Source organism: Helobdella robusta, assembly GCF_000326865.2.
Source record: "Helobdella robusta unplaced genomic scaffold HELROscaffold_40, whole genome shotgun sequence".
Taxonomy (NCBI): Eukaryota; Metazoa; Annelida; class Clitellata; order Rhynchobdellida; family Glossiphoniidae; genus Helobdella; species Helobdella robusta.
In genome coordinates this window covers 854,973-880,162 of record NW_008704903.1, presented here as the reverse complement: position 1 = coordinate 880,162, position 25,190 = coordinate 854,973, and the positions used below count along the sequence as shown (strand labels likewise).

Sequence of the window (25,190 nt, the reverse complement as noted above, 5' to 3'; positions counted from 1 at the left end):
AATTTGTTTTTAGATTTTTTTTATTAATCTTAAAAATTTAAAAACATGGCAGAAAAGCTAGAATATTCGTTTCTACGAAAAGATGAATGCAACTCGAACAATGTCGTTCTAAATCTAACATCAGCTGTATCCGTCGTTGGTCCTTCGAGTTGCAGTGCGAAACGAACGCAGAGCAAAATATTTTTTGATTTCAAGAAATATTTCAATAGCGGTTACAACAACAACAGCAGCAGCGGTGGGAGTGGTTCGAGTATCCGGCTGAGGCATCGTTCCAGTAGTTGTGACAAGACGAAAAAGGTCTGCAAAGCTGTTTCTAATTCCAACTCCACGAGCTGCCTTCCTCCGAAATCATTTGTAAAAAAATTTGATTCGTTAACTAATTTATTGTTTTTTTTTATTTAATTCATATGCCATGTGATTCTAATTTTGTAAAAATATTTGTCTCTTCATTTAATTAATTAATAAATAACCATATCATATGTCATATACATATGATATTTTGTTAACTCGATCGACACCTAAAATTTATATTATAAAAAAAAAACAGCAAGGAAAAACGTTGAAGCATGGCCTAATAAGTTCGGCTATAATGACCAATGGTCTCTTAGTTGCTCCTCTGCATTCTACTGGTCAGAAAGCTTTTGAAACTCCAACCCTTTTGAATTTCATTGGTCAGCAGGCATTTGAATGCAGGGAAGCAATGGAGTCTATATCTAAATTAGATCACATTGATTCTGAACTACTTGAAAATATAATTGGTTAATTGCTATGTTTCTTCTTATTATTTCTTACATTAGTGATATTTGCCTTTAGATTATTTTTTTTTATTAATACATGAATGTTATTTATTACCCTAATAATCTTCAAATTTTATCTACTTTTATGAAGAAAAAGATAGCTACTTGAAGGGCATACATGACTTCATAAGATCAGAAAAGAATTATTTAATGCAGCTATACCAAATGAACATTGAACCTATAAGGTTGAGGCTGTATTTAACTTGTGATAATCTATTCTTAATCCATCAAATCTATCATAATGGTTATATTGACAAAAAAATATGATTATCGTCATTAAATTTCTTCATTTAATAATATTTAGTATTTAAAAATAATTAGCTAATTAAATTAAAAATAATAATTTTTCGTATTTAATTGAATAAATGCTGTGTAGAAAGTTCACATCAGCGTCAGCAGAAGATAGGACCAAGTTATTTAATGACTTTGTGAATTTCAGGAAAAAAGCTTTTGATAGATGTCGAATGGTGAGCATAGTAACTTGAATAGAAACAGTATTTTTAAATTATTAATTATTATTATTCATCTTATTATTTTTATTATTACTATGCCTCTTAAACATTTATCTAAATTTATAATAGTCAATGTTGTTGAACTGAAAATATTTTTTTCAAGCTTAAGTTATCTTTAATTGAGTGGGTGTCATCATCATCATCATCGTCGTCGTCAAGAATATCGTCATCATCATCATCCCTCTCTCCTCTCATTATAGCAAGTTAGTGCGTGTATGTATGTAAGTATCTATGTGCTTGTTTGTTTGCTTGTTTGCATGTGTATGTATATGGATGTATCTATTTATGTTTTTGTATTTGTGTGTTTAAAGATATATGAATTATATAGTGAGAAATATATAGACATAGCATGTATCCAAACATACATATATACACACACACACGCGCACACACACACGCGCACAAACACAAACAAACAAACGTGTCAACATGAATATCAATAATTATTAATAAAAGAGTAATAATATTAATTTCAAGTATTATCACGATGATGATGATGATGATGTTGATGAGATGATGATGATGATGATGTTGATGAGATGATGATGATGATGATGATGATGTTGATGATGTTGATGAGATGATGATGATGATGATGATGATGATGATGATGTTGATGAGATGATGATGATGATGATGATGATGTTGATGAGATGATGATGATGATGTTGATGAGATGATGATGATGATGATGATGTTGATGAGATGATGATGATGATGATGATGATGATGTTGATGAGATGATGATGATGATGATGATGATGATGATGTTGATGAGATGATGATGATGATGATGATGATGATGTTGATGAAATGATGATGAGGATGATGATCACAAGACTAAATTAGAAATATATACTGCATGTAATAGTATAATAATTATGCATCATAGTAATGTTTAGTATTTATTGACATATTTACTGTTACTAGCAATGTCATTTATCCATATAATATATAAAGTTTTTAAATACTTAAAATAACAATTAATAATTAAAATAATAGTATTAATGGCTCATAATAATAAAATGAAAGGCAAGTCAGTTTAATAAAATGGTTATTGTTAGTATTTGCTTCTTTTAACGTTGTTAAACCATCAGCTGTACAATGAGGTTTTCATTGTATGTTTGCTTGTATGTGTATGTATGTATGTATGTAGGTAGGTATGTATGTGTATGCGTATGTATGTATGTATGTGTGAGTGTATGTATGTATGTATGTTTGTCAAATCAACCCAAATCACTTTTATTTAATCAAACAAAACAAAAAAACATGAATGAAATGTTTAAGTTTTCGATACATTCATGCAGAAACATTCAACACATTAGTAACTTTGAAAATATGTTATGATGATGTTGCTTGCTCTTGTTGATCCTTACTGATGGTTGTTGCAATGTCAAGTATGCTTGCACGTATGCATGAGTACGTATGAGACACACATACCAAACATACTGAAACGTACACACACACACACATACTTATGTTTGTACTGAGTACACACACACACATACAAACAAACAAACAAACAGACATACGTATGCGTTGTGCTTATGTATTTCATTTTACATGCCCCTTAAAGCTGAGTTACTGATACATTTGATAAGCTTTCATGTACTGTTATTGGTTTGATTGTTGTTTTTCTAAACTCTTGCTAATCAGCTGAGTTGATAAACACCACAGCTATACTAACGCTTTTAAAACTATTACTACTACTACTGCTACTACTACTACTGCTACTATAATTACTACTGCTGCTGCTGTTACTACTACTAGTAGTTATATTGCTACTACTGCTGCTGCTACTACTGCTGCTACTTGCTACTGCCACTGTTACAAATACTACTAATAGTAATGTTAACATTCTATCACTGTACATACTATTATTACTACTGCTGCTGCTGCTGCTTCTACTACTACTGCTGCTTTTACTACTACTGCTCTGCTGCTTCTACCGCTACGGCTGCTGCTGCTTCTACCACTTCTACTGCTGCTGCTGCTTCTACCACTTCTACTATTACTACTACTACTACTACTACTACTACTACTACTATTTGTACATTTGTACTTTTTCTACAGCTGTTGCTACTTCTATCATTGCCGCCATTGTTAAGTTGAAAGAGAGAGAGAGAGAGAAGAAATGAAAGAGAGAGAAACAGAGAGAGACAGAATGCAGTCATATCGATATAGACATACATACATTCATACATAGATTCATACATAGATTCATACATAGATTCATACATGCACGTACAGCATAAGAACTAATAGCAACAACACAGAACTACATGTCAACCATATACTCATATATAGCACCTATTATGGCAATCTTCAATGGCTTTGGAACTTGAATGGCTCTATATTTCAATAACTATTTTGTATAGCACTTATACATACATGTGTGTGTGTGTGGTGTATGTTTGTGTGTATGTGTGTGTGTGTATGTGAAATGGGAATCAATTTAGAAGTAATATTATAAATTTACTATTAATATTATAGCTTGACAGACAATGCTCATGTGTTTTATTATGTGAATGAATATATATATGTGTGTGTGTTTGTTTGTGTGTGTGTGTGTGTGTGTGTCGTGTAGTTATTATTTATATAAGTTGTGAATAAATTGTGTATGTACCTATGCATGCGTATATGCATGTACCACATCGGCATACTATTTATGTGTATTTGTATATATGTATTTGTATATATGTATTTGTATGTATATGTATGTATGTATATATATATATATATATATATATATATATATGTAAATAATATTTTCATAAAATATTTACTCATTCATTGAATGTTTCTGTGTTATTAGTTATGTCTTCTACAGGAGCTATTTCGAAATGGAATTGTTTACAAAAATTGTTAAAATAAATAAATATGAAAATAATATTTAAGTAAATAATAATAATAATTATAATAATAATAATAATTATAAAAATTTAATACTCATATATGGATATTTAACAATAATATAGATTGTAGGTTTGTGTGTTTGTAAGTTTGCGCGCGCGCGTGTGTGTGTTTGTTTGTTTGTGTATGTGTGTGTCTGTGTATATGTTTGTACCATGATCTTCATTGTCTCCATCTTTTTATGTCATCATCGTTTTCATCATCATCGTCGTCGTCATCGTCGTCGTCATCATCAATGTACCTCTATGTGCTATAAATAATTACTGTTATTTTCCATATCAGTAATTAATTAATTTAATTACTTAATTAAATGACCAATCAGTCAATCAATTAATTAACAAAATGCCATTAATATTAAGGAAGTGTTTTCAACGATTCTCTACCATTGGATACTTCAAGGTACTACGATGAACTGGTACACAACATAAGGTATTGTTTTTGTATTGTAATCTATTGTATTTTATTTGTATTGCGTTGTGTTGTACTGTATTTGTATTGTGTTGTATTGTATTGTTGTGTATTGTATTGTATGGTTTTGTATTGTATTATGTATTATAAGGTTTTGTACTGTGCTAGTATTGTTTTATTGTAACATCTATCTGTATGTACTTATGAATGAATGAATGTATGTGTGAATGTGTGTGTGAATTCGATGTGTATGCGTGTATATATGTGTGTATGTATGTATGTATGTATGTGTGTATGTTTCTATGAATGTATGTATGTATGTATGTTTGTATGTATAACTAGGTTACATGAAGACTTGCTTAAAAACTCTGTGGATTACAATGAACTCTGTACATATATAGCGCAACATCAATACAACAACAACACTAATCGTCATCAAAACCAGTCACTCCATCATCAACAACAACAACAAGATCTTAACTATCACCATCGTCATCATTATCATGAACTTTCTGGTGTACTTACATTACCGGTTTGACATTGTTTTTATTGGTGTAGTTGTTGTTGTCGTCGTTGTTGTTGTTGTTGCTGTTGTTTACGTTGTTGTTGTTGTTGTCGTTGTAACTACTACTGTTGTTGCCGCTGTTGTTGTTGTTGCTACTACTGTTGCTACTATTGTTGTTGTCGTTGTTGTTGTTACTACTGTTGTTGCTATTGTTGTCGTCGTTGTTGGTGTTTTTTTTATTTCTTAATTTGATTGGTGAGGTTTTTTTTTCTTTTTCATCCAATGTTTCTAATTTAAATTAAATTGCGTTGTTGTTGTTGCTGCTGCTTCTATCATTTATTTGTTATTATTATTATTGTTGTTGTTGTTGTTGCCGTTGTTGTTGTTTTTATTATTATTGTTGTTGTTGTTATTATTATTTTTATTGTTTACATTTTTCTCCCTCCCTCCACCGATAGTTTAACAGACTTGTAGTTTACATCTCAGTTTTAAGATCGATACTGCATAACATTTCGACATCACCACCATCATCATTATCATTATCGTCATCATTATCATTGTTATCGTCGTCATCATCATCATCATCATTACCACCATCATCGTCATCACTGCCGTTATTATCATCATCATCATCGTCATCGTCGTCGTCATCAACAACTAAAACAACAACAGCAACGACAATTTCTTCTGAATTAATAATCACTCTGTCATCATCATCTTCATCATCTTCTTCCTCGTCCTCACTCTCATCCCCGGTTATAACATCATTTGATTTTTCATCATCGTCGTCGTCATCATCATCATCTGTTCCATTGTCGTCTGTATCATCATCTGTGCCATCATCATCATCGTCGTCGTCATCATCATCGTTGGTGCTAAAATTTACTATTGCGACGTCATCAGCAACTACATTAACAACATCAGCAACTCCAGCATCAACTTCAGCAACTGCTGGGTTATCATCATCATCACCATCATCATTAACAACAACAACAACAACAACATCATCATCATCATCGCCTTTACTATCGTCATCAGCGATAACATCATCGTTATCAGTACCCGTGACACCAATTAGAGTGCTAACAACTACAACTGCAGCAGCTGCAAAATCGTCTGTGGCAGCAACGTCATCGTCGTCGTCGTCATTGCCTATACTTTTCCATAATCATTACTTATCTGAATTAGTTAACTGTCTTGAAAAGATGGAGACGGTGAGAATGATGATGATGATGTTGATGAGGGTTATGATGATGAGGAGGATTATGATGATGATAGTGATAATGATAGTTATAATGTCGGATGATAATATAGTTATGATGATGATGGTAATAATAATTATGATAATGGCGTAATGTGTTAATGATAATAAACTTGAACTTTTTTTAACCAATCAGCTCGCAGCTGAGTGGAACATAAACTCCTCCATTGATTGGCTCTTTCAGTTGTTCCCTAGCTCTGATTTGTCATTCCTATTAGTCAATCAGGTCTCTAGAGTTTGAGTCATCGTCATTTTCATCATCACCATCATCACCAGTGTCGTATTTCATGATTTCATCTCATCATTATCATCTTCATTAACCGGCTTTGAAATGTATTGTCGATAAAAATTTCGATACTCATGTTTTAAAGCACTGCTAGTAGATATAGTATCATAACAATCAACATCGACATCATTATCGCAAGCATCATCACCATGATACCACCACCACCATCATCATCATCATCATCGTTACTTATACAGGTATCGTCATCAGCATCATCTCCTCCATTTTTTGATCCTAATAAAAAGTCCAAGACCGCCAAGAAAATGAAAGCGTCTTCAAAAAATAATAATAACAATAATAATATAAATAATAATATAAATAATAATATAAATAATAATATAAATAATAATATAAATAATAATAATAATGTTGTAAGTAATAACAACAATCGAAACAGTTGCAATATCAGTAGTTATACCAATGCTAGCAATAATAATAGTATTGCTGTTAGCAGCACTATCAACAACAACAATAATAATAATAATAACAGGTCTGTCTTATGTTTTTTTGATTGTATAAATTTATATTTTTCATTATCAGAATTATTTTATTAATTATTATTATAATTAATTAGTTAATTAATTAAATAATTAGTTTTATAAATATTAAGCTTATTTACTGATATTGCCATTTGAGAAATAAAATGATTTTCCATTGGTCAGCCTTACCGTCCAATCACAGAGTGGCCTAGATGGTAGGAGGGTTCTCATTCACTCTCCTGTACAGATATCTAATGTTAGTCGGTTGGACGGATGATTGATTGATTGATTGATTGATTGATTGATTGATTGATTGATTGATTGATTGATTGATTGATTGATTGATTGATTGATTGACAACTGTGTGCGCGTTTAATGATTAATTAATTAATTTGGTTTGTTTGATGGCAAGAAATGAACGAATGAATGGATGAACGAATGAATGGATGAATGAATGAATGGATGAATGAATGAATGAATGAATGGATGAATGAACTAATGGATGAATGAACTAATGAATGAATGAATGAATGAACGAGTGACCCGTCAATTAAAAACAGAACCAATCCCATTTGCACATGTTTTTACTATCTGACTATTTACTCATCGCCAGGGGAATGTGAGTAAGATTAATCGATTAATCACCCTTTTTTTTATCTTAAACTTCTTTTTTCTAATTTTCCGTTTATCATTTTATAATTAATTATTTTATTTTATTTATTAGTTAGTCATTTTAACAAATTTACTCCAAAACAGATTAAAAGACGCTAATTTTACTTTGCTCGAAAAAATCGAAACATTCCAACTGTGGATTGGTCAGGCCGGCGATGACGTCACCTCTCCTGGCGTCCAGTCAGCTGCCAGGACGCTGGTGATTGGCTGGCCGACGACCAATATTAACGTTATATTTGAAAGTTCGAATTTAAAAACGAGATGGGAGGATTTACTTAGAAAGTTAGTTTTTCGAATTTTTAACTTCAACTACTCGTGCAGTTTAAAAAATTGGTTTTAAATTAAAATTTGAAAAAATCGCTGTGTACTGAAGAATTAAATTACAGTTAAAGAAATTATTAGTCATAATATTTTTTTCTGTTTTATTTATTTCTCCGTCTTTAAGTATCCAATTTCATTACACTAATTAATCAATGCGAGTATGGTTTTAACCACTAGAAAGTAGTAGTGTGTATGTATGTATCAATGTATGTATGTATGTATGTAGCATGTATGTATGTTTGTACATTTAGGCAGATACAGTATGAAAAAAGTTTCGATTTACAAACATCGGTGTACATGAAAGTCGAGGCCAAACTCACTGATGCTACTATGGTTTGTAAATTTGTGTTTGTTCGTTTGTTCGTTCGTTCGTTCGTTTTGCATAATTCCATTTGTTTTCCTCCATTCGTTCGCTTTTGTTCACTCTTTCTTTTCATTTGACGGTTTATTCATTGGTTCATCATGTTTTAATCATCTTTTATATTTTTGTTTCTATCGTTCATCTGTTTAGTGTTTTAACTTATTTATCTGTCCAATCATCATCGTCGTTATCGTGATAATAACAATTATAATAATAACAATAAATAATAATAATAATAAATGATAATAATTGCCATTATCATCAGTGTAAGATAATCCAGGTTAGAAATGATGAAAGCTGTACCTCAGTTGTCGAAAGACTAGTAAAGGAGCTTAGGATCGAGGTGATGACGACGATGATGATGATGATTGATTGAAATGCCGATGATGATGATGATGACGAGGATGATGATGACATACAAACACACATACATACACACACACACACACACACACACACACACACACACACACACACACACACACACACATACATACATACATACATACATGAAAACGCTCTCCCCTCGATGGAATTTTTGCCAATTTGCCTTGATGTTTGACTGTTCAGTGTCATTCATTATTTTTTGGTTTTAACATACATACGTTCGTGCATACATGTCATACGTACATACATACACACTTATATACACATCATAAATACATACGTATAAAATATTTTATTGTTCATTAATCATTATTGTTCATTTATTTATTAATAAATAATTTTAATTTTTGTCCAGAATCGCCAGAGTGCAGATTTTCAACTGTGCGTTATCAGCGAGAACGATGACGTCATTTTCCCTTTATTAGGTCATTTTCACGTGATTTTATTTTTTGTCACATACACCCACACACACACACACACACACACACACACACACACATATATATATATATATATATATATATATCACGTGATTAATAATAACAAATGACCTAATTAACATGTATCTTAGTCACAAATGAATAAATTAATAATAGAGTTTATGTGTATGTATATGAGAATGACTTAATCAATAAAACAGTTAAACATATAATTGGGTCACAATTGAATAAATTAATAATGTAATTAACATGTATCTAGGTCACGAGTACCCGTTCAACATACAGTTACAAGAGCTCAAGAAATGGAATAAAGGAAGTACTGATAAGATAGTGGTGGCCGAAAGTCGACCTACTTTTCATCTGAGAGATAGGAAAAAATCTTTGAAATTAGGTCAGTTGGTTGGTCAGTTGGCTGGTTGTTTGGTTTATTGATTGGTTAGCTGTTTGATTGATTGAATGAGTGGACAGTCTATTGGAGGATTTTTGTTGATTGTTAGTTACTTAGTTGACTGGCTGGCTGATTTGATTAGTTAGTCGGTTGATTTGGTTAGATGGTTGGTTGATTTGGTTAGTTGATTGGTTGGTTGATTGGTTGTTGATTGATGGATTGATTGTCTGCAATAACTTCGACTTTCAGATACAGCAAGTTCGTCAACATCCCAGCAACAACTACATCAGCAACTACAACAACAACAATCAATACCCTCATTGCATCAACAACTGGCGCCGACATTAAGTAGCAACAACAACAGCACTAACATCAATAACAACAGCAGCAGCAGCAGTAGTAGCAATAGTAACGCTAAATTGAAAAGAAAAATTTTTAAGAACTTTTTCAAAAAACCACAACATTCGAGGATTGCAAACAATTCAAAATTCTTTGGCCAGTGTTTGAGTTCTTTGTGCGATTCCGATGGCTACCTCACTTACAATCTGAGGGTCAGTTTTTATTTTTCATAAATTTTTTTAATTATTTTTTAATTATTTTCATTCATTTTCATTATTATGGCTGTTGCGATCTATCGATCTCTTTATAATTTAGATGTATACTTATGTATAATTTAATAACGATACCGTGCAACTAAATAAAACTGTGATGATGCTTGTAGGAGATGCTGGACAGGTTGTTTGTGATTGGTCCACTGACGAACGGTATCTTTCGAAAGTCAGCCAATCACCTTAAAGTTAAAGAGATAACCGACCAATTAGATACCGGCACTAAAGTCAACTTCAATGACGTGCCCGCCATTGTCATTGCCAGCATTATGAAAGTATGCATTCATTCATTTATCAGCTTATCCATCAATCAACACATCAAAAATTAGTTCATTCCTTCACTATTCCTATCACTCCATCATGAAAAAAAATTAAATTTGCTACTTTTTTTAGAAGTTTTTACGAAGCCTACCAGATTGTCTGCTAGAAAGTCGTCTCTATGAACAATGGATTAAAGTTACAAGGGAGAATGCTGATGATGATAAGAACGGTGTCGTAGCCATGTGCAAGAGGTTTTTATTATTGCTATTATTGTTGTTGTTGTTATTGCTGTTATTATTGTTGTTGTTGTTATTGTTGTTGTTGTTAGAATTTTAGCGAGGTTTTTATTCTCAAGTTAATTAATTCGTCATTGAAGGCTGTACAACAGACTGCTGCCAGCCAATCAGCAACTGACCAGTCAGCTCATTTGCATATTGAAAAGGATTGACCAGTTACAGGCCGAGTCTTCGATGACTGCACAGAGTCTGGCCATTTGTATTGGTCCAAGTCTTCTCTGGGCTCCACCCTCCAACTCCAAAGATAAGAGTGATGGTTCTACAGGAAGTGACGTCATTAGTAGTTCCGCTGATAAAACTCTTGCTAAAAATGAAATTAGTTAGATGTTGAAGTGTTTTCTTTCTAAGTAAAATGCAAGATCTATTTAAACCAATTCAGTTTACATTTGATTTGAAAGCGATTAAATCAACATCCAATTAGAAATGACATGTGCCAGTCAGAACTTAGAAGACATCAACAAAGTAGTGGAAACATTATTAATCAGGTCGTCGGAGATCTTTGGGGACGAGTTGTACACGAAGATGTACCAACGCCTAATCACTAATTCCCCCGATACCAGTATCAGCACGCTGAAGGCCACGAACGATGATGAAGATGAGAACAGGGATTACGAAAGTTACGGGTCATCTGGCGATTTAGGAGGTCAGTTCATTGTTTGAAATAATTGGGTCATGTTACGATATCTGTTGTCTTGGAAATATGAACATTCATTGTGGTTGATACTATTGAGCCGTTTTACACTATTACAATTTTTTATTGAAACGAATCTCTAATTTTTCTTTTTATAGGGTACAAACTTTAATTGAGAGCTATACTTTTTAGTGCCCTTTTCATGAAATTTATTTGTTCTCCTTTTTCATGAATAATTTTGACAAAGAATACTAACAACGGACAACAATTTTGTATTCAGTCAACAACCAGCAAACAAACAAACATATGCACGCACAACAACCAATCACCCTTCTAATATTATTCCATAAACAAACAACGACGAACCACCACCATCACTACTTCTACTTCCAAACAGATTACGACGACAAACAACGATACAGCAGTCTAGACGGCAACGAGACGACAAATGATTCGATGGTGTCTGGCACTGAAGATGACGATGCTCGATGTCTGTCCATTGATGCACATTCCAACGTTAATAATGTCGCCAGTGGTGCTGCCGTTGTTGTCGCTACTACTGCAGCTGTCAAAAACAATAACGTCGAGTCATCTGGTGGACCAAGTTGCAACATTTCTACTGTCGTAGATGCCAATGATTTCAAAGATAGTAGCGCGTCTGTTATTTTGAAATATGACAACATTCTGAGGACTCCTATCAAACCAAGCAGGTATAAAAACTTCGCCAGCAGAAACAGCAACAACATCAGCAACTCCAACGCAGCCACAACTTCCGTCGCCAACATCTGCATTAGCGCAAACAACAACAACAGCAGTAGCAGCAGCAGCGACCACACGAGCCTCATAAGTACACTAAGCAACAGCAGTAACAGGAGTGGTTCACTGCAAAGGATGGGCATGACGAACAGGGGATCTGACATATTTCCTGACCACATCGTTGCCAACTTACTACTCGTCGGTGGACCAACTACAACCAATATTCTTGTCCAGGATTCTCCAAACTCTAACAACAACAACAACAATAACAACAACAACAATGTTATAAATAGTCCTAGTAAGTTGAAGAGGCAGCCGGACTTAGACAAACACGGAGATATGAAGCAGAAGTATAGGGCCACATTCGAAGCAAACAGCATGGACAAGATTCATTTTGCTAATCCTGTTGATTCTAACGTTTCTTTGGAAAGCAACAAAACACCATCGACATCTTCAGTGATGTCCGGATCATACAGCGTTAACTTAAATAACAAGCAGGTTCATGATGTCAATAAGACTTCACCAATCAGACCGCCGACAATTGGTGGAGGGCTGGACAGGTTGAATTCGAACGTTGGCGGTAGTAGTAGTAGCAGTGGTGATAATGGCAAAAAGACATTAGGTCCCCAAGTTCCTAATTTGAACACCCCTCTGATGAAACGGAACATTCCAATGACGACGGCAGCAAGTGCACAACAAGTACGACTGCCACCGCCATCTTACGAGGAGGCTTTGAAGGCCAGGCAACAACAACTGCAGGCTCTAAAACAGCAGCAGCAACAACAAACACACCCGTCGAAACAACAACAGCAGAACATTTTAAAAACGCAAAATCTTCAGCTACAACAGCCTCAACAAGAGCCGCAGTTTCAGCTGCAACAAAAACCATTTTCCAGGCACCAATTGGGTGTTGATAAGATCAATAAAACGTTAGTGAAGACACCAACACTCTATCCATCCCAAAATAACAAACAAATGTACAACAGGCTGATTGACAACAGCAACACTTATAACAGTGATAACAACAACAATGTCACTAAAGTAAACAACACAAATACAACAACAACAACTATAAACGCTCAACAGTCAAAGCAGGCACTGTACAAGAGAAACAAAGCGAGGAAGAAAAAGAAAAGAAGCTCAGACCCCCACGGCTTCGAAAATCAGCACATCCCTTATTCTAAAAATAGCATCCCTAATTTTAAATTAGGCAGAAGCAAGAGTGATGTGTGTCGCAGTCAGGGCAATGAAGGTCTACCCGATATACTATCAAATTTGCCCGCGCTATCAAAATACGGCAGCAGGTCAAATAGGAGATACAAAGCTAAACTGGCTGACGGTGGCAAGGACGATGACGGCGCCGACGATGAAGATGACGACGAAGAGGAAGAGGAGGAAGATGAATATGTCAGAGTGAGATCTAGAAATCTACGGGCCAGAGATAATGTATTCGTGAAGACGACCAACTCCATCAGTGATTATACTCAGACTAGCAATTTTATCAGTAGTAGTAGTAGTAATAATAATAATAATACTTTTACTACTACTAAAAATAACAATAATAATAATAATAATAACGATAATGATAATAGTACCGGTGTTAATGATGCCGAGAAAAGGTCTTCGACATTTAAGGATCGCTTATGGCATAAAAATCTGTCTGAACATTACAAAAGTGTCGAAGAAAGCATCAGCAACAATAACAACAACAACAATAATAGTAACAATAACAACAATAATAGTAACAATAACAACAATAATAGTAACAATAACAACAATAATAGTAACAATAACAACAATAATAGTAACAATAATAATAGTAGTAATAATAATAATAACAAGTCTTTCAAATATAATTGCACCACTATTAATAACATCAACAACAACAGCATCGGCAACAACAATGTCAACAGTAGTAGTAGTAGTAGTAGTAGTAGTAGTAGTAGTAGTAGTAGTAGCAGTAGTAGTAGTATGGCTCCAATAATAGCGAGTCTTACGACTAAATTTACCAACACATCTTCCATGACAAATCCGACAACAATCATTCCATCGGCAACAACCGCAGCAACAACTTCTAGTAGTTTTGCCGTCAGTAAGAATATTTTTCAACAAGTTGCAGCAAAATCCGCAAGTAAAGACGTCAACAATGTTGCCAACATAAAAACGATTTTCAATAAAAATGTTGAAATGTCTAGCAACAAGGAGGAAAAGGTAGTTTCCGAAGTCTCAAAAATATTTGAAAACGCCGCTAGGGCGAACAAAATACAGAACAACTATAAGACAACTACTAAGATTAGTAATTTTTCAAACAACAACAGCAACAACAACAAATTTGCTATCGTCAACAATAACGCTCCCATCAAATTCAACAGCAACCAATCAAAACCAAGTATATCATCATCTTTAGGTAGCACAGCCATCGCAAGACCAGTCACAAGACCAACAACAGCCTCATCTACAGCTACATTAACATTCAAACTACCATCAACAACGACATCAACAACTACATCATCAAAATTCTCAACAACTACAACGTCGACACCNCTCGTACAACAGGACAGCAGCTAATGATAACAATCCCGATAAGTTGGAGGATGGTAATCTGTCTTGGAGCGTGGCTCAGTTACGTAGGAAATATGTCAGTAATCCATGAGAGAGAGAGAGAGAGAGAGAGAGAGAGAGAGAGAGAGAGAGAGAGAGAGAGAGAGAGAGAGAGAGAGAAACAGACAGATAGTGAGAGAGAGAAATAGAGAAAAAAACATACAGAGAGAGACAGAAACATGACAGCCAATCAAATGACATGCAATGAGGAAAATGCTTCTTACAAACTTTAGGCATTTATTTTGTAATCATCATTGTACAATGTATCGTTGTAGGAGGACATATCATGTGCTTGTATTATCGCTCGTTTGTTCGTACATTGTCACTCGTTATTATCATATCATTCATATCATGTTATGTATATTTTTTCAAAGTTGAACGCCATTCGCAACACACTTTTTAGTAAACCATATTGAAATATCACAAATTATTTTGGTATTATCATCTTTTTAACGCTATCAATTATCATCAGATGGCCAATTATTATCAGTATTAATATGTGGAATATACTGCTGCTGTATTCATGTATGTATGTATGTATATATATGTATGTATATGTATGTATATGGTTTATGTTCACGGTTCATATATACATATACATATATTTATTTATTTATTTATTTGAATGTTCAATCATTCAAACTCAATCAATAATAAATGTGTTGAGGATTATTGCATAAAAACGATTTGTCTGATTACTATAGAATAGAGAACAACATTGATTAGAGTTCTGTATACGCACTGAACTGCTGGTTTGCCGGCTGGCTGGCTGGCTGGCTGGCTGGCTGGCTGAATGGATAGCTTATTACCGGCCATTATTATCACCATCATAGAAGTTCTACTCGACAAAGATATATATATATATTATTTTTGAAATTTAATTTCTTTGCCACGTACAATAGTGCCTTTCTTTAAGACATTTCTACTTTATTGTCTACTTGATAAGATCTTGAATTTCTATTTTTCAGTTTATTTTTAGTACTCTCGTTATTTATTCGTTCACTAACTTAATTTTTTTAATACATTTAGTATTTGTATATATATATATATATATATATATATATATATATTTATTATGTATATATATATATATATATATATGACAACCCCAACACGTATATATAACTTTATAGCTCTGATCTTATTTCGTTTAAATAAAACTTGTGTACTTAGTACAATACCAAGTCATTCATGTTCTATGTTAATATTTGATGATTGTAAGTAGTTTGTGTGGTTGATATAGTGATATAGAATATAAATAAATAAATTTATATATATAGATGTAGACTAATTATAATGAACTTGTGGTGTGTGTGTGTGTGTGTGTGTGTGTGTGTGTGTGTGTGTGTGTGTGTGTGTGTGTGTGTGTGAGTGAACTCAGTTAATAGCAACATGTTTTTTTTTATTCTTTAAAAATCAGGATCTGACAGACGCAGAAACTGTAACAACATGCAAGGCAGTAGAACAAAATTAAACAAATAAGTGAGAAAATAAATACAAAAAGTGAGAAAATAAATACAAAAAGTGAGGAAGAAAAATGATAAAACATGAAAAATAAAATATGTTAGAATAAAATAAAATAATAATAATAATAAAAAAAAATAAAGAAAAAGTAATTGACGATGGAATATAAAATGAAGTAACGGCAAATTGATAGACTAGATGATGACTTGGTGAGTTAGAGAGGTGATCGATAAATAAAGGCTAAACTTGTGATTGAAAAAGTTTTAATGAGTATTAATAAGTTTGATGACTTATTAATAGACTATATGATGACTTATTAAATTATTAATAGACTATATGATGACTTATTAAATTATTAATAGACTATATGATGACATGTGCAACTTCTCACATTACCCGGAGCATATATTAAGATAATACTAAACCTCTAACAATCCTATTTAACCCGTTTGTCCGTTTGATAATCAGTAGATATAGTAGAGTTTCTTAACTTGAATTAACTTTTATACAATTAACAGCTTTTTGCGAAGTTTACTTTTAGTTTCGTTTTACTACGTCATAAATAGCTTACGGTGCTGTTGCAGGTCGTGTTTTATTCTGATTTTTGTTTAATTCGGTCGCTAAAATTGGTTTTTTGATTATTCACGATGCTTATTCTGGTAGAGTTTTGTTAATTTGGTAAATTTTTTTCCTGAACCGTATCCTTGATTTTTATACCGATTTTATTTTAACTTAGCTTGCTGTTTTAGTTTTTCATTTTTTATTAATTCAGCCCTAGAAAATTCTCCAAGAATTTGGTTAAAAATTCTAAGAAAGTGAAAATGGAGAAATTTCTTGAGGATGACATCGTTAATGATATGCACATTCATAAGCCAAATGAACTTTTGCAGGTTTCTGTTGTGTTTTGTTTTGTTGCTGCCTCTGTTCTGTTTGACTTTTGCTTGAATTTTGTGGTCATCATCTTTTTTTTGCTAACCCTTGGTAAAGGTCATGTTATGTCATGTTAATAAAAATAAGGGACTGTCTGTTGATTTATTAATTGAATTTTGTGTAAATAACTGAATGTGTTGCATAATTATTCAACAAATTCTGTGAGTCTTGTCTTAGTAATTTAGTGGTATAAAAATGTATATAACGTTTCTATCTGATAAGTTATTTTTTCAATAATTAATTAATAAATCATTAATTAAAAGGTTTCTTATGGCAGTGTTGAAGTTGAGCCTGGAGATGTGTTGACCCCGACACAGGTTTGTTAACTTTCAAGAAAATATGTCTACTATATGATACAAGTGTCTGTTAGTACGCAAGATATAAAATATATTAATGGCTAAATATTATTTTTAATATTGAATAAATTATATAAATGTTTGTTAGTCAAGAATTTTTTTGATTGAATTATTTATTGTTGTATTTTGTCTGTTGTCATTGTAATTACATCAAGCCAAGATGTTAGCAAGTAATTTTTGCTCTAGCCATTTTTATACCTGAAATCTATTTATAAAAACAAATTTATTAGCAGTTTTTAATTTGCATTATTTTCCCATTTTATTAGGTGAAGCATGTCCCTAAAGTGAAATGGAATGCTGATGCAAATGCTTACTACACTCTCATCATGAATGGTTGGTTGGCTGGTTAAGTTACAGATTTATTTAAATTCATTTGAGTAAAAAAAACTTTGTTATAGTTTTTTTGTTTGATATTTTCAATTTATGGACATTTTTTTATAGTTGGTGATTATGAATTTTGTGTCTGAACAGATCTTGATGCTCCGAGTCGAGAGAACCCAAAATTCAGAGAGTGGCATCATTGGCTAGTTGTGAACATTCCTGGACACCATGTGGAGAAGGGCGAGGTTCTTTCTGAATATGTTGGCTCTGGGCCTCCCAAAGGAACTGGTTAGAGTATAGTTCAATTCTTTTGAAATTTTTTCACATGTTTTATTGTAAAGTATATACTATCTAGCAGTAACAGTGTCTGGCTAGATACTGTTTTGTTATATTCATATGAAGTTTTTAGATATCAGAGCTCACTAAGGTAATAACCTTCAATAAACATTCTCCATTGCTAGGACTACACAGATATGTCTTCTTGGTCTTCAAGCAGAATGGCAAGGTGAAGTTCCACGAGAAGCACCTGACAAACAGATCAGGGGATCACAGGGCCTCCCATCACGTCCGCAAGTTCAGTGACAAATATTCACTAGGGCAGCCCGTTGCTGGGAATTATTATAAGGCTGAGTGGGATGACTATGTGCCAAAGTTGTACGAGCAACTCAGTGGAAAATAACTGGATATGGAATCATTTTTATTAATTTTTTGGTTAAGAATTAAATTGTTGCTTTTTAACTTCGCTTATGTGTTCGCGACAGCTAATCAATCTTCGTTGATGTTCGCGACAGCTAATGACTATATTAACAATATATTCAAATAATTTAGAAATTTTAATTAATTTTTTGGTTAAGAATTAAATTGTTGCTTTTTAACTGCGCTTATGTGTTCGCGACAGCTAATCAATCTTCGTTGATGCTCGCGACAGCTAATGACTATATTAACAATATATTCAAATAATTTAGAAATTTTAATTAATTTTTTGGTTAAGAATTAAATTGTTGCTTTTTAACTGCGCTTATTTGTTCGCGGCAACTAATGACTATATTAATAATATGTTTAGATATAGAAAGAAAAAAGAAAAGGGAGAAAAAGAGTTTATTACCTTTAACTTTACTTCAAGACTGTCAAACATGCCAATGGGGCGGTCAAGTAGCAAGTTGAAAAAAGCTGGCGTGGTTCACAAGATGCCTAATATTTATAAAAAAATTTAACTTGAAACATAATGGTGACATTTGCTGGTCATTGAAAATTTGTAGTTTTGTTGAAAATTTCGTTTCAAATAGCAAAATACAGGGTCGTCATATATATATATATATATATATATATATATATATATATATATATATATATAGGATATAGGATATTTGGGTGTTGGGCATTCTTAAAAAAGGCGTAACACAATTTATTTTTTGTAGTCTGTTTTGCCCTTTAGATACATCCCTAAAATTTACATTCTTTTCTGTCAGTTGACTTTTAGTTCTTAATTTACAATTACAAATTAAATATTTAAATTTAAAAAAATGCCTTTTTTCTCTAATCCTAATCCGTTTGACGCTAGTGTCGGTTAGTGAAATTAATTAGTTTGTCTTTTTTTTGATGTTTGAATGCTTTTTCTTAAATTTCACCCAACCTACCCACCCATGATTTAGTTGACATGACCTGTCTTTTTATTTTTTATCATTTTATTAATTTATTTCTTTAATAATTTGCCTAATTGATCATACATGACCCAATCAAAAAACGATTGATTGACAGAAAAAGCAACAGACGAGAGGAACACCTCAGAGGATTGGGCTACCATTCTTGACATTTGTGACAAGGCCAAACAGTCTCAAGTCGCGTCAGTTTTTCTTTTCTATTTTTCTTTTGTTTTTGAATTTCCTTTCAAATTTTTTTCATAATTTTTTTGAAAAAACCAGTGAACTTTGTTTTATTTCTATATTTAATGTTTTATAAAAAATTTAAAATAAATTACTGTTTTTAATTAACGAAAGCTCTACTACAATAAATAAATTTAGCGAAATGTCCTAACTAAATTGTGGAAATGATTTATTTACATTTATTTATAATACACAGTAACAAAAAATTAGAACAAAATTAATTAATGAGTTTTTTAATTTTCAATGAAATCCAATTTCAGAGCCAAAAATTGTTATAAAGCCGTTATGAAAAGGGTGTTGAATAGGAATCCTCATATTGCTTTACAGGCTATTTCGGTTTTTGACATTTTATTAAAAATTTAATTGATCGTTTATTAAATTATTTCATTTATTTGTTTTAATTTGTATGTAATCTTGTTTTAATGACATTGAAATATTTTTTTCTATAAGCTTCTGAATGCCTGCGTAAAAAATGCTGGTCGATATTTTTGGCTTGAAATAGCCTCAAAAGATTTCATCACTGATTGTAGAAAGATCATCAGTGAAGAGAAGCAAGGAGTGGTCAGGCAATTTTTTTTAATTTAAATTCACTTTTATATAAATTTCAATTTACTTCTAACAGGCTATCACTGATTTCACTAATTTAACTGTCAAGTGACTGATTCATTCCTTAGAAGTGTTACAAAAAAGATTTAATATAATTTTTTAATTTAATTTGTAATTATTTATTAAGAATTTTATTTTTAATACTACTATTTCAATAATTTAAAAGTTAAATCCCTAACTTTTTCGTCGTTGTAAAAGATTCAAAAGAAAATATCCAACCAGCTGAAGCATCATCTAAGAAGTTGGGCTAAAACTGAATTCAAATCTGACTCTGAACTGAGGTCTATCTGGTCATTTTATTCAATTCAAATAAACTACCCCCATTAAGTTTATTATTTTATTATAACTGTTTGATATTATTTTCGTTTATTTCAATAAAAGAAATGAAATGATGTACTTCTTTAGCTCAATTCCTGGCTTGTATAAATCATTGAAGCATGAAGGTGTAAGTTTTACTCTTGATGATGGTTCAACCAATGTTAGTGACAATCCTTTGAAACATTTATTATCTTTAATATTATTAATTATCACACACACACACACACACACACACACATATATATATATATATATATATATATATATATATTAATAGTTAAAATATTTTTATAAGTAAAAATTATGATTATATGTTTTTGAGTTGAACTGGTTTTTTAGTTTTAATGGCTCAGAAGGTGATTTTAGCAAAGGTTTTATTGTTTTGTATAAATATTTTGGGAATGGTTTATGCAAATGTGATCAAGCATTAAATCAAATTCCGGCAAATTAAATTGTAAAAATGTTATCAAAAAGTAATTATTATGGAATGCTCTTGTAAAAATTGGCAATTTAAGTTATTCAGAATTTAAATTCTGAAAAATTAATCTCTTTTCAGTCAAAATTGAAAAAGTTGTCAAAAGACCCGAACGTTGTACAGAGCAAGGAGGAAGAAGAGGATATTGCTAAAGGTTCATAAGTTCCCTTTTAAATTTTTGTATATGTTATTTTCTTTCTTTTAGACCCTGATTTTGAGTTTTTTTGACGTTCACTTCATTATAATCCTCAAAGGAATTCAATTTTAGTTTTGTACACACACATGCTCTCTCTCTCTCTCTCTCACACACAGCCATAGCTCTCTCCTTGAAGGATTCTGAAAAGTCAAAGCCATTTTCATCATCTGCCTACTCGTCGTCGTCGTCATCAGCAGCAGCAGCTGCATCATCAATCTATCCTGCATTCCAGTCAGCATCATCATCTTCATCTTCGTCGTCTTATTCCACAGTTAATAAGAATAAAGAACCTAGGAAGGTATATTTATATTTATTGTCACCATCATCATTGCTATCACTCCACCATTTTTTTGTTTACTTGCCAATTAATATGCAAATGATAGAAAAATTTGATAATTAATATGCAAATGATATGCGCAAAGGTGAAGGCCCTTTATGACTTTGAAGCTGTAGAGGACAATGAGCTGACGTTCAAGGCAGGAGAGATTATTGGAGTCATTGATGATAGGTTCCTTTAAAATTGTTTATTTATTCCCTCTACCAATCATGTTTATTCATTTAGTAAATGACGTATACCACTAACAACCAATCAAATTGCTTTCTTTTATCTATTCAGAGATGTTTAAATGATATTTTATGTTTTTGGTTTTAATTGATTTTTCTCTCTCTCTGATGTTTACTTAGTGATCAGAATTGGTGGAAAGGTGTGTCGTGGAGAGGAGAGGGGTTATTTCCCGCCAATTTTGTAACCAATGAGCTTGAATCTGAAGGTTAGTGATGTTTTCCCAAGCTGTGATTGGCTGGAAAGATTGACCCTTAATTCTTTTCATTTTTTACAGTTGCAGATGACAAAATAGGTGCTACAAGCTCAAAAAAATCAAAAAACAAAAACGAAAGTGATGATGGTGACAACGCGGATGACGACGACGACGAGGAGGAAGATGATGATGATGATGGTGAGGTGGTAGAGAGGAAGAATGCTGGCTTCGTTGGAAAAGTTGCTGGGGGTAGGAGGAAGAGAAGGAAGGATGTTTTCGTCAATAAGATTGATGAGGTTGGTTGGCTGGTTGGTTGATTGGCTTCTCTGAATGATTGTTGATTGGTTGGTTGATTGGCTGGTTGGTTGGTTGACTGATTGGTTGGTTCAAAAGCTGGAATAGTCATAGTAGACGTGACTTGATCTGGTTCAACTTTTATCAATAGTACTCAATATTTTCATCCATTCAAACCTGCAAAATAACTTCGATCACTTCAGCTAAACAAAATATAGATAAATTAGTTAATTAATTAATTAATCAGTTTAATTAATTAAATTGACACATTAATTAAATTACTTTTTCAGGAGAAGATAAACACGACACTGAACATGCTACAGAGTGCTGACCCGTGCGGTGATGTTCAGACTGATCCGGAGAACATGCAGACGTACGAGGAACATTGCAAACTTATGATACCCCTCATCAATCAGGAACTCGAGAAGATTGATAGGTTGGTTTGTCTGCCTGTCTGTTTGTTTGTTTGGTTGATTGTATGTATGTCTGTTTGTTTGGTTGGTTGATTGTATGTATGTCTGTTTGTTTGGTTGATTGATTTCTTCAATACACACACAGACATACACACACAAACACAAACACACAAACCCATACTCACACTAACAGACAGCACATGAAGTTGATGGAATTCAATGACAAGCTGATCCACTCATTAGAACTCTACCACACTCTGATGGCCGAGCTACCACACTCAACCACAGCAGCTGCAACTTCAACGACGTCATCTTCAACATTGATGATGTCAGTCAACAACAACGCCGCTATCCTCCAACAACAACAATTGGAGCAGCAAATGATGATGCTACAACTACAGCAGCAACAGCCGCAACAACTTCAGTATATGCAACAACCTCAACAAATTTATCATCAGCACCACCAACAACCACAACAAATTTACCAACAACAGCAACCATTTCAGCCGCAGCAGCAGCAGCAGCTTCAACAACAACATATTTCTCCAACACACCAGCATCAAACACCAGCATTGCCAACCCACTATTCACTGTCATCGTACACTGATGTACGTTAACGTTCCTTTCAGTTGCTGATATATTCACTCTTTCATCTACTCATTCCTTCATTTATTCATTCCTTCATTCATACATTCCCTTATTCACTCTTTCTTTTCTTCATTGTCTCTTTTTCATTCATTTAATATATAATTAATTTATTAATTACCTCTATCAATTAATTAACCAATTAACCAATCAATCATTATCTAATTGACTACTAATTAATTAACGATAACTATCCACCCACTCATCAGATGTACCAACCAGTAAACATCAGCAACATAACGACAGTTCAAACGAACATGGCGTCACTTCCTCCACAGCAACAACCACCACAACCACCACAGCCACAACCACCACAGTCACAATTATCACAACAACAGTTACAAAATATTCAACAACAGCCACAACTGCAACTGCAACAATAGTAGTGATATCCTATGGTAATATTTACTACAGCTGCTTCTACTATTACAACTACTGCTACTACTACTACGACGACTACTACTGCCACTTTTTCTTTTACTACAACTTCATCTACTACATTTACAACTGTTTTTTTTGGACAATTTCAATCTTACTACTAGTATTAGTCCCACAACTGCAGATGTAACCACCAAAGACGTTTGTATTGGACAAACCAAAGCACTAATATTCCAGTTACGCCTAGTAGTTTTTGTAACATTTAAGAAATTTTTTTAGCAATGTATTAGTAATAAAGTAGTAGAAGTGTGGTAGTGCCATTACTGCCAGCTACGTTAGTGGTAGTAGAAGTGGCAGCAGTAGTAAAAGTGGCAGCAGTGGTAGTAGAAGTGGCTGCCGTAGTAGAAGTGGCAGCAGTAGTAGAAGTGGCAGCAGTAGTAGAAGTGGCTGCAGTAGTAGAAGTGGCAGTTGTAGTAGAAGTGGCAGCAGTAGTAGAAATGGCTGCAGTATTAGAAGTGGCTGCAGTAGTAGAAGTGGCTGCAGTAGTAGAAGTGGCAGTAGTAGTAGAAGTGGCTGCAGTAGTAGATTTGAAATTCCTGCTATATATTAACTATCAAACAACTTAATCGCGGTTTTCGTTTACACTCTTTCGTTTCATCTGACAATTAATATTTTATGAAATGAGAGAAAACAAAATTCCATGACTCAATGAATCATAATGTTGTCAGAGCAACAACAACAACAAAATATAGACATAACAAGCATTGTTGATTTTTATTAATATTTATATATAACTAATTATTATCGTTAATATTATCTATATATAATATATATATATAGATATATACGTACATATATATACATACAAAATTTGGACGTTAACATTTATTTTTTTAAATATGATCATTTCTTATTCATTATGTGGTTATAAGAGTTAATAAATGTGTATTTTATTTCTGTTTCTATTATTATTCTTTTTATTGTTATTATTATTTCTAATATTAATATTATTGTAATTATTATTATTGTCGTTTAAACTCACTAAATTTTCGTCTATGCATGTATGTATGTATGTATGTTCTGTATGTGTGTATGCATGTGTGTTGTTCTAATTATTATTAATTATGCTTTTACAAAAATTATTCGAACATCTCATTAAAAACTCCCATAATTAACTTTTCTAATTAATTAAGTATAGTTAACATAATAATAATAAATTTATCAAATAACAAATTCCTACTGTATATATATATATATATATATATATATA

At 32.7% G+C, this 25,190-nt stretch overlaps 3 protein-coding genes across 3 annotated transcripts; all 3 read left to right on the top strand.

Moving 5' to 3' along the window:
* Positions 1 to 45: 45 nt before the first annotated feature.
* Positions 46 to 6,256, top strand: HELRODRAFT_192941 (hypothetical protein; the record flags this gene model as incomplete). Its single annotated transcript, XM_009025178.1, has 9 exons — positions 46 to 297; positions 548 to 758; positions 889 to 982; positions 1,174 to 1,264; positions 1,413 to 1,512; positions 4,582 to 4,651; positions 4,973 to 5,162; positions 5,594 to 5,784; positions 6,126 to 6,256. 9 exons carry the CDS (start codon positions 46 to 48, stop codon positions 6,211 to 6,213), a joined length of 1,287 nt encoding a protein of 428 aa, XP_009023426.1. The 3' UTR covers positions 6,214 to 6,256.
* A 10,653-nt stretch (positions 6,257 to 16,909) lies between these two features.
* HELRODRAFT_113794 (hypothetical protein) lies at positions 16,910 to 19,044 on the top strand. The gene is made up of 6 exons (XM_009025177.1): positions 16,910 to 16,931; positions 17,120 to 17,237; positions 17,541 to 17,966; positions 18,105 to 18,242; positions 18,416 to 18,732; positions 18,840 to 19,044. Exons 3-5 carry the CDS (start codon positions 17,960 to 17,962, stop codon positions 18,631 to 18,633), a joined length of 363 nt encoding a protein of 120 aa, XP_009023425.1. The 5' UTR covers positions 16,910 to 16,931; positions 17,120 to 17,237; positions 17,541 to 17,959; the 3' UTR covers positions 18,634 to 18,732; positions 18,840 to 19,044.
* Positions 19,045 to 19,477: 433 nt separating this feature from the next.
* On the top strand, positions 19,478 to 23,925 carry HELRODRAFT_176946 (hypothetical protein; the record flags this gene model as incomplete). The annotated part of the gene is made up of 15 exons (XM_009025176.1): positions 19,478 to 19,520; positions 19,713 to 19,797; positions 20,098 to 20,173; positions 20,288 to 20,398; positions 20,642 to 20,724; positions 20,825 to 20,921; positions 21,318 to 21,390; positions 21,549 to 21,730; positions 21,855 to 21,940; positions 22,117 to 22,202; positions 22,278 to 22,462; positions 22,775 to 22,920; positions 23,091 to 23,225; positions 23,392 to 23,515; positions 23,752 to 23,925. 15 exons carry the CDS (start codon positions 19,478 to 19,480, stop codon positions 23,923 to 23,925), a joined length of 1,686 nt encoding a protein of 561 aa, XP_009023424.1.
* Between the last annotated feature and the right edge of the window lie 1,265 nt (positions 23,926 to 25,190).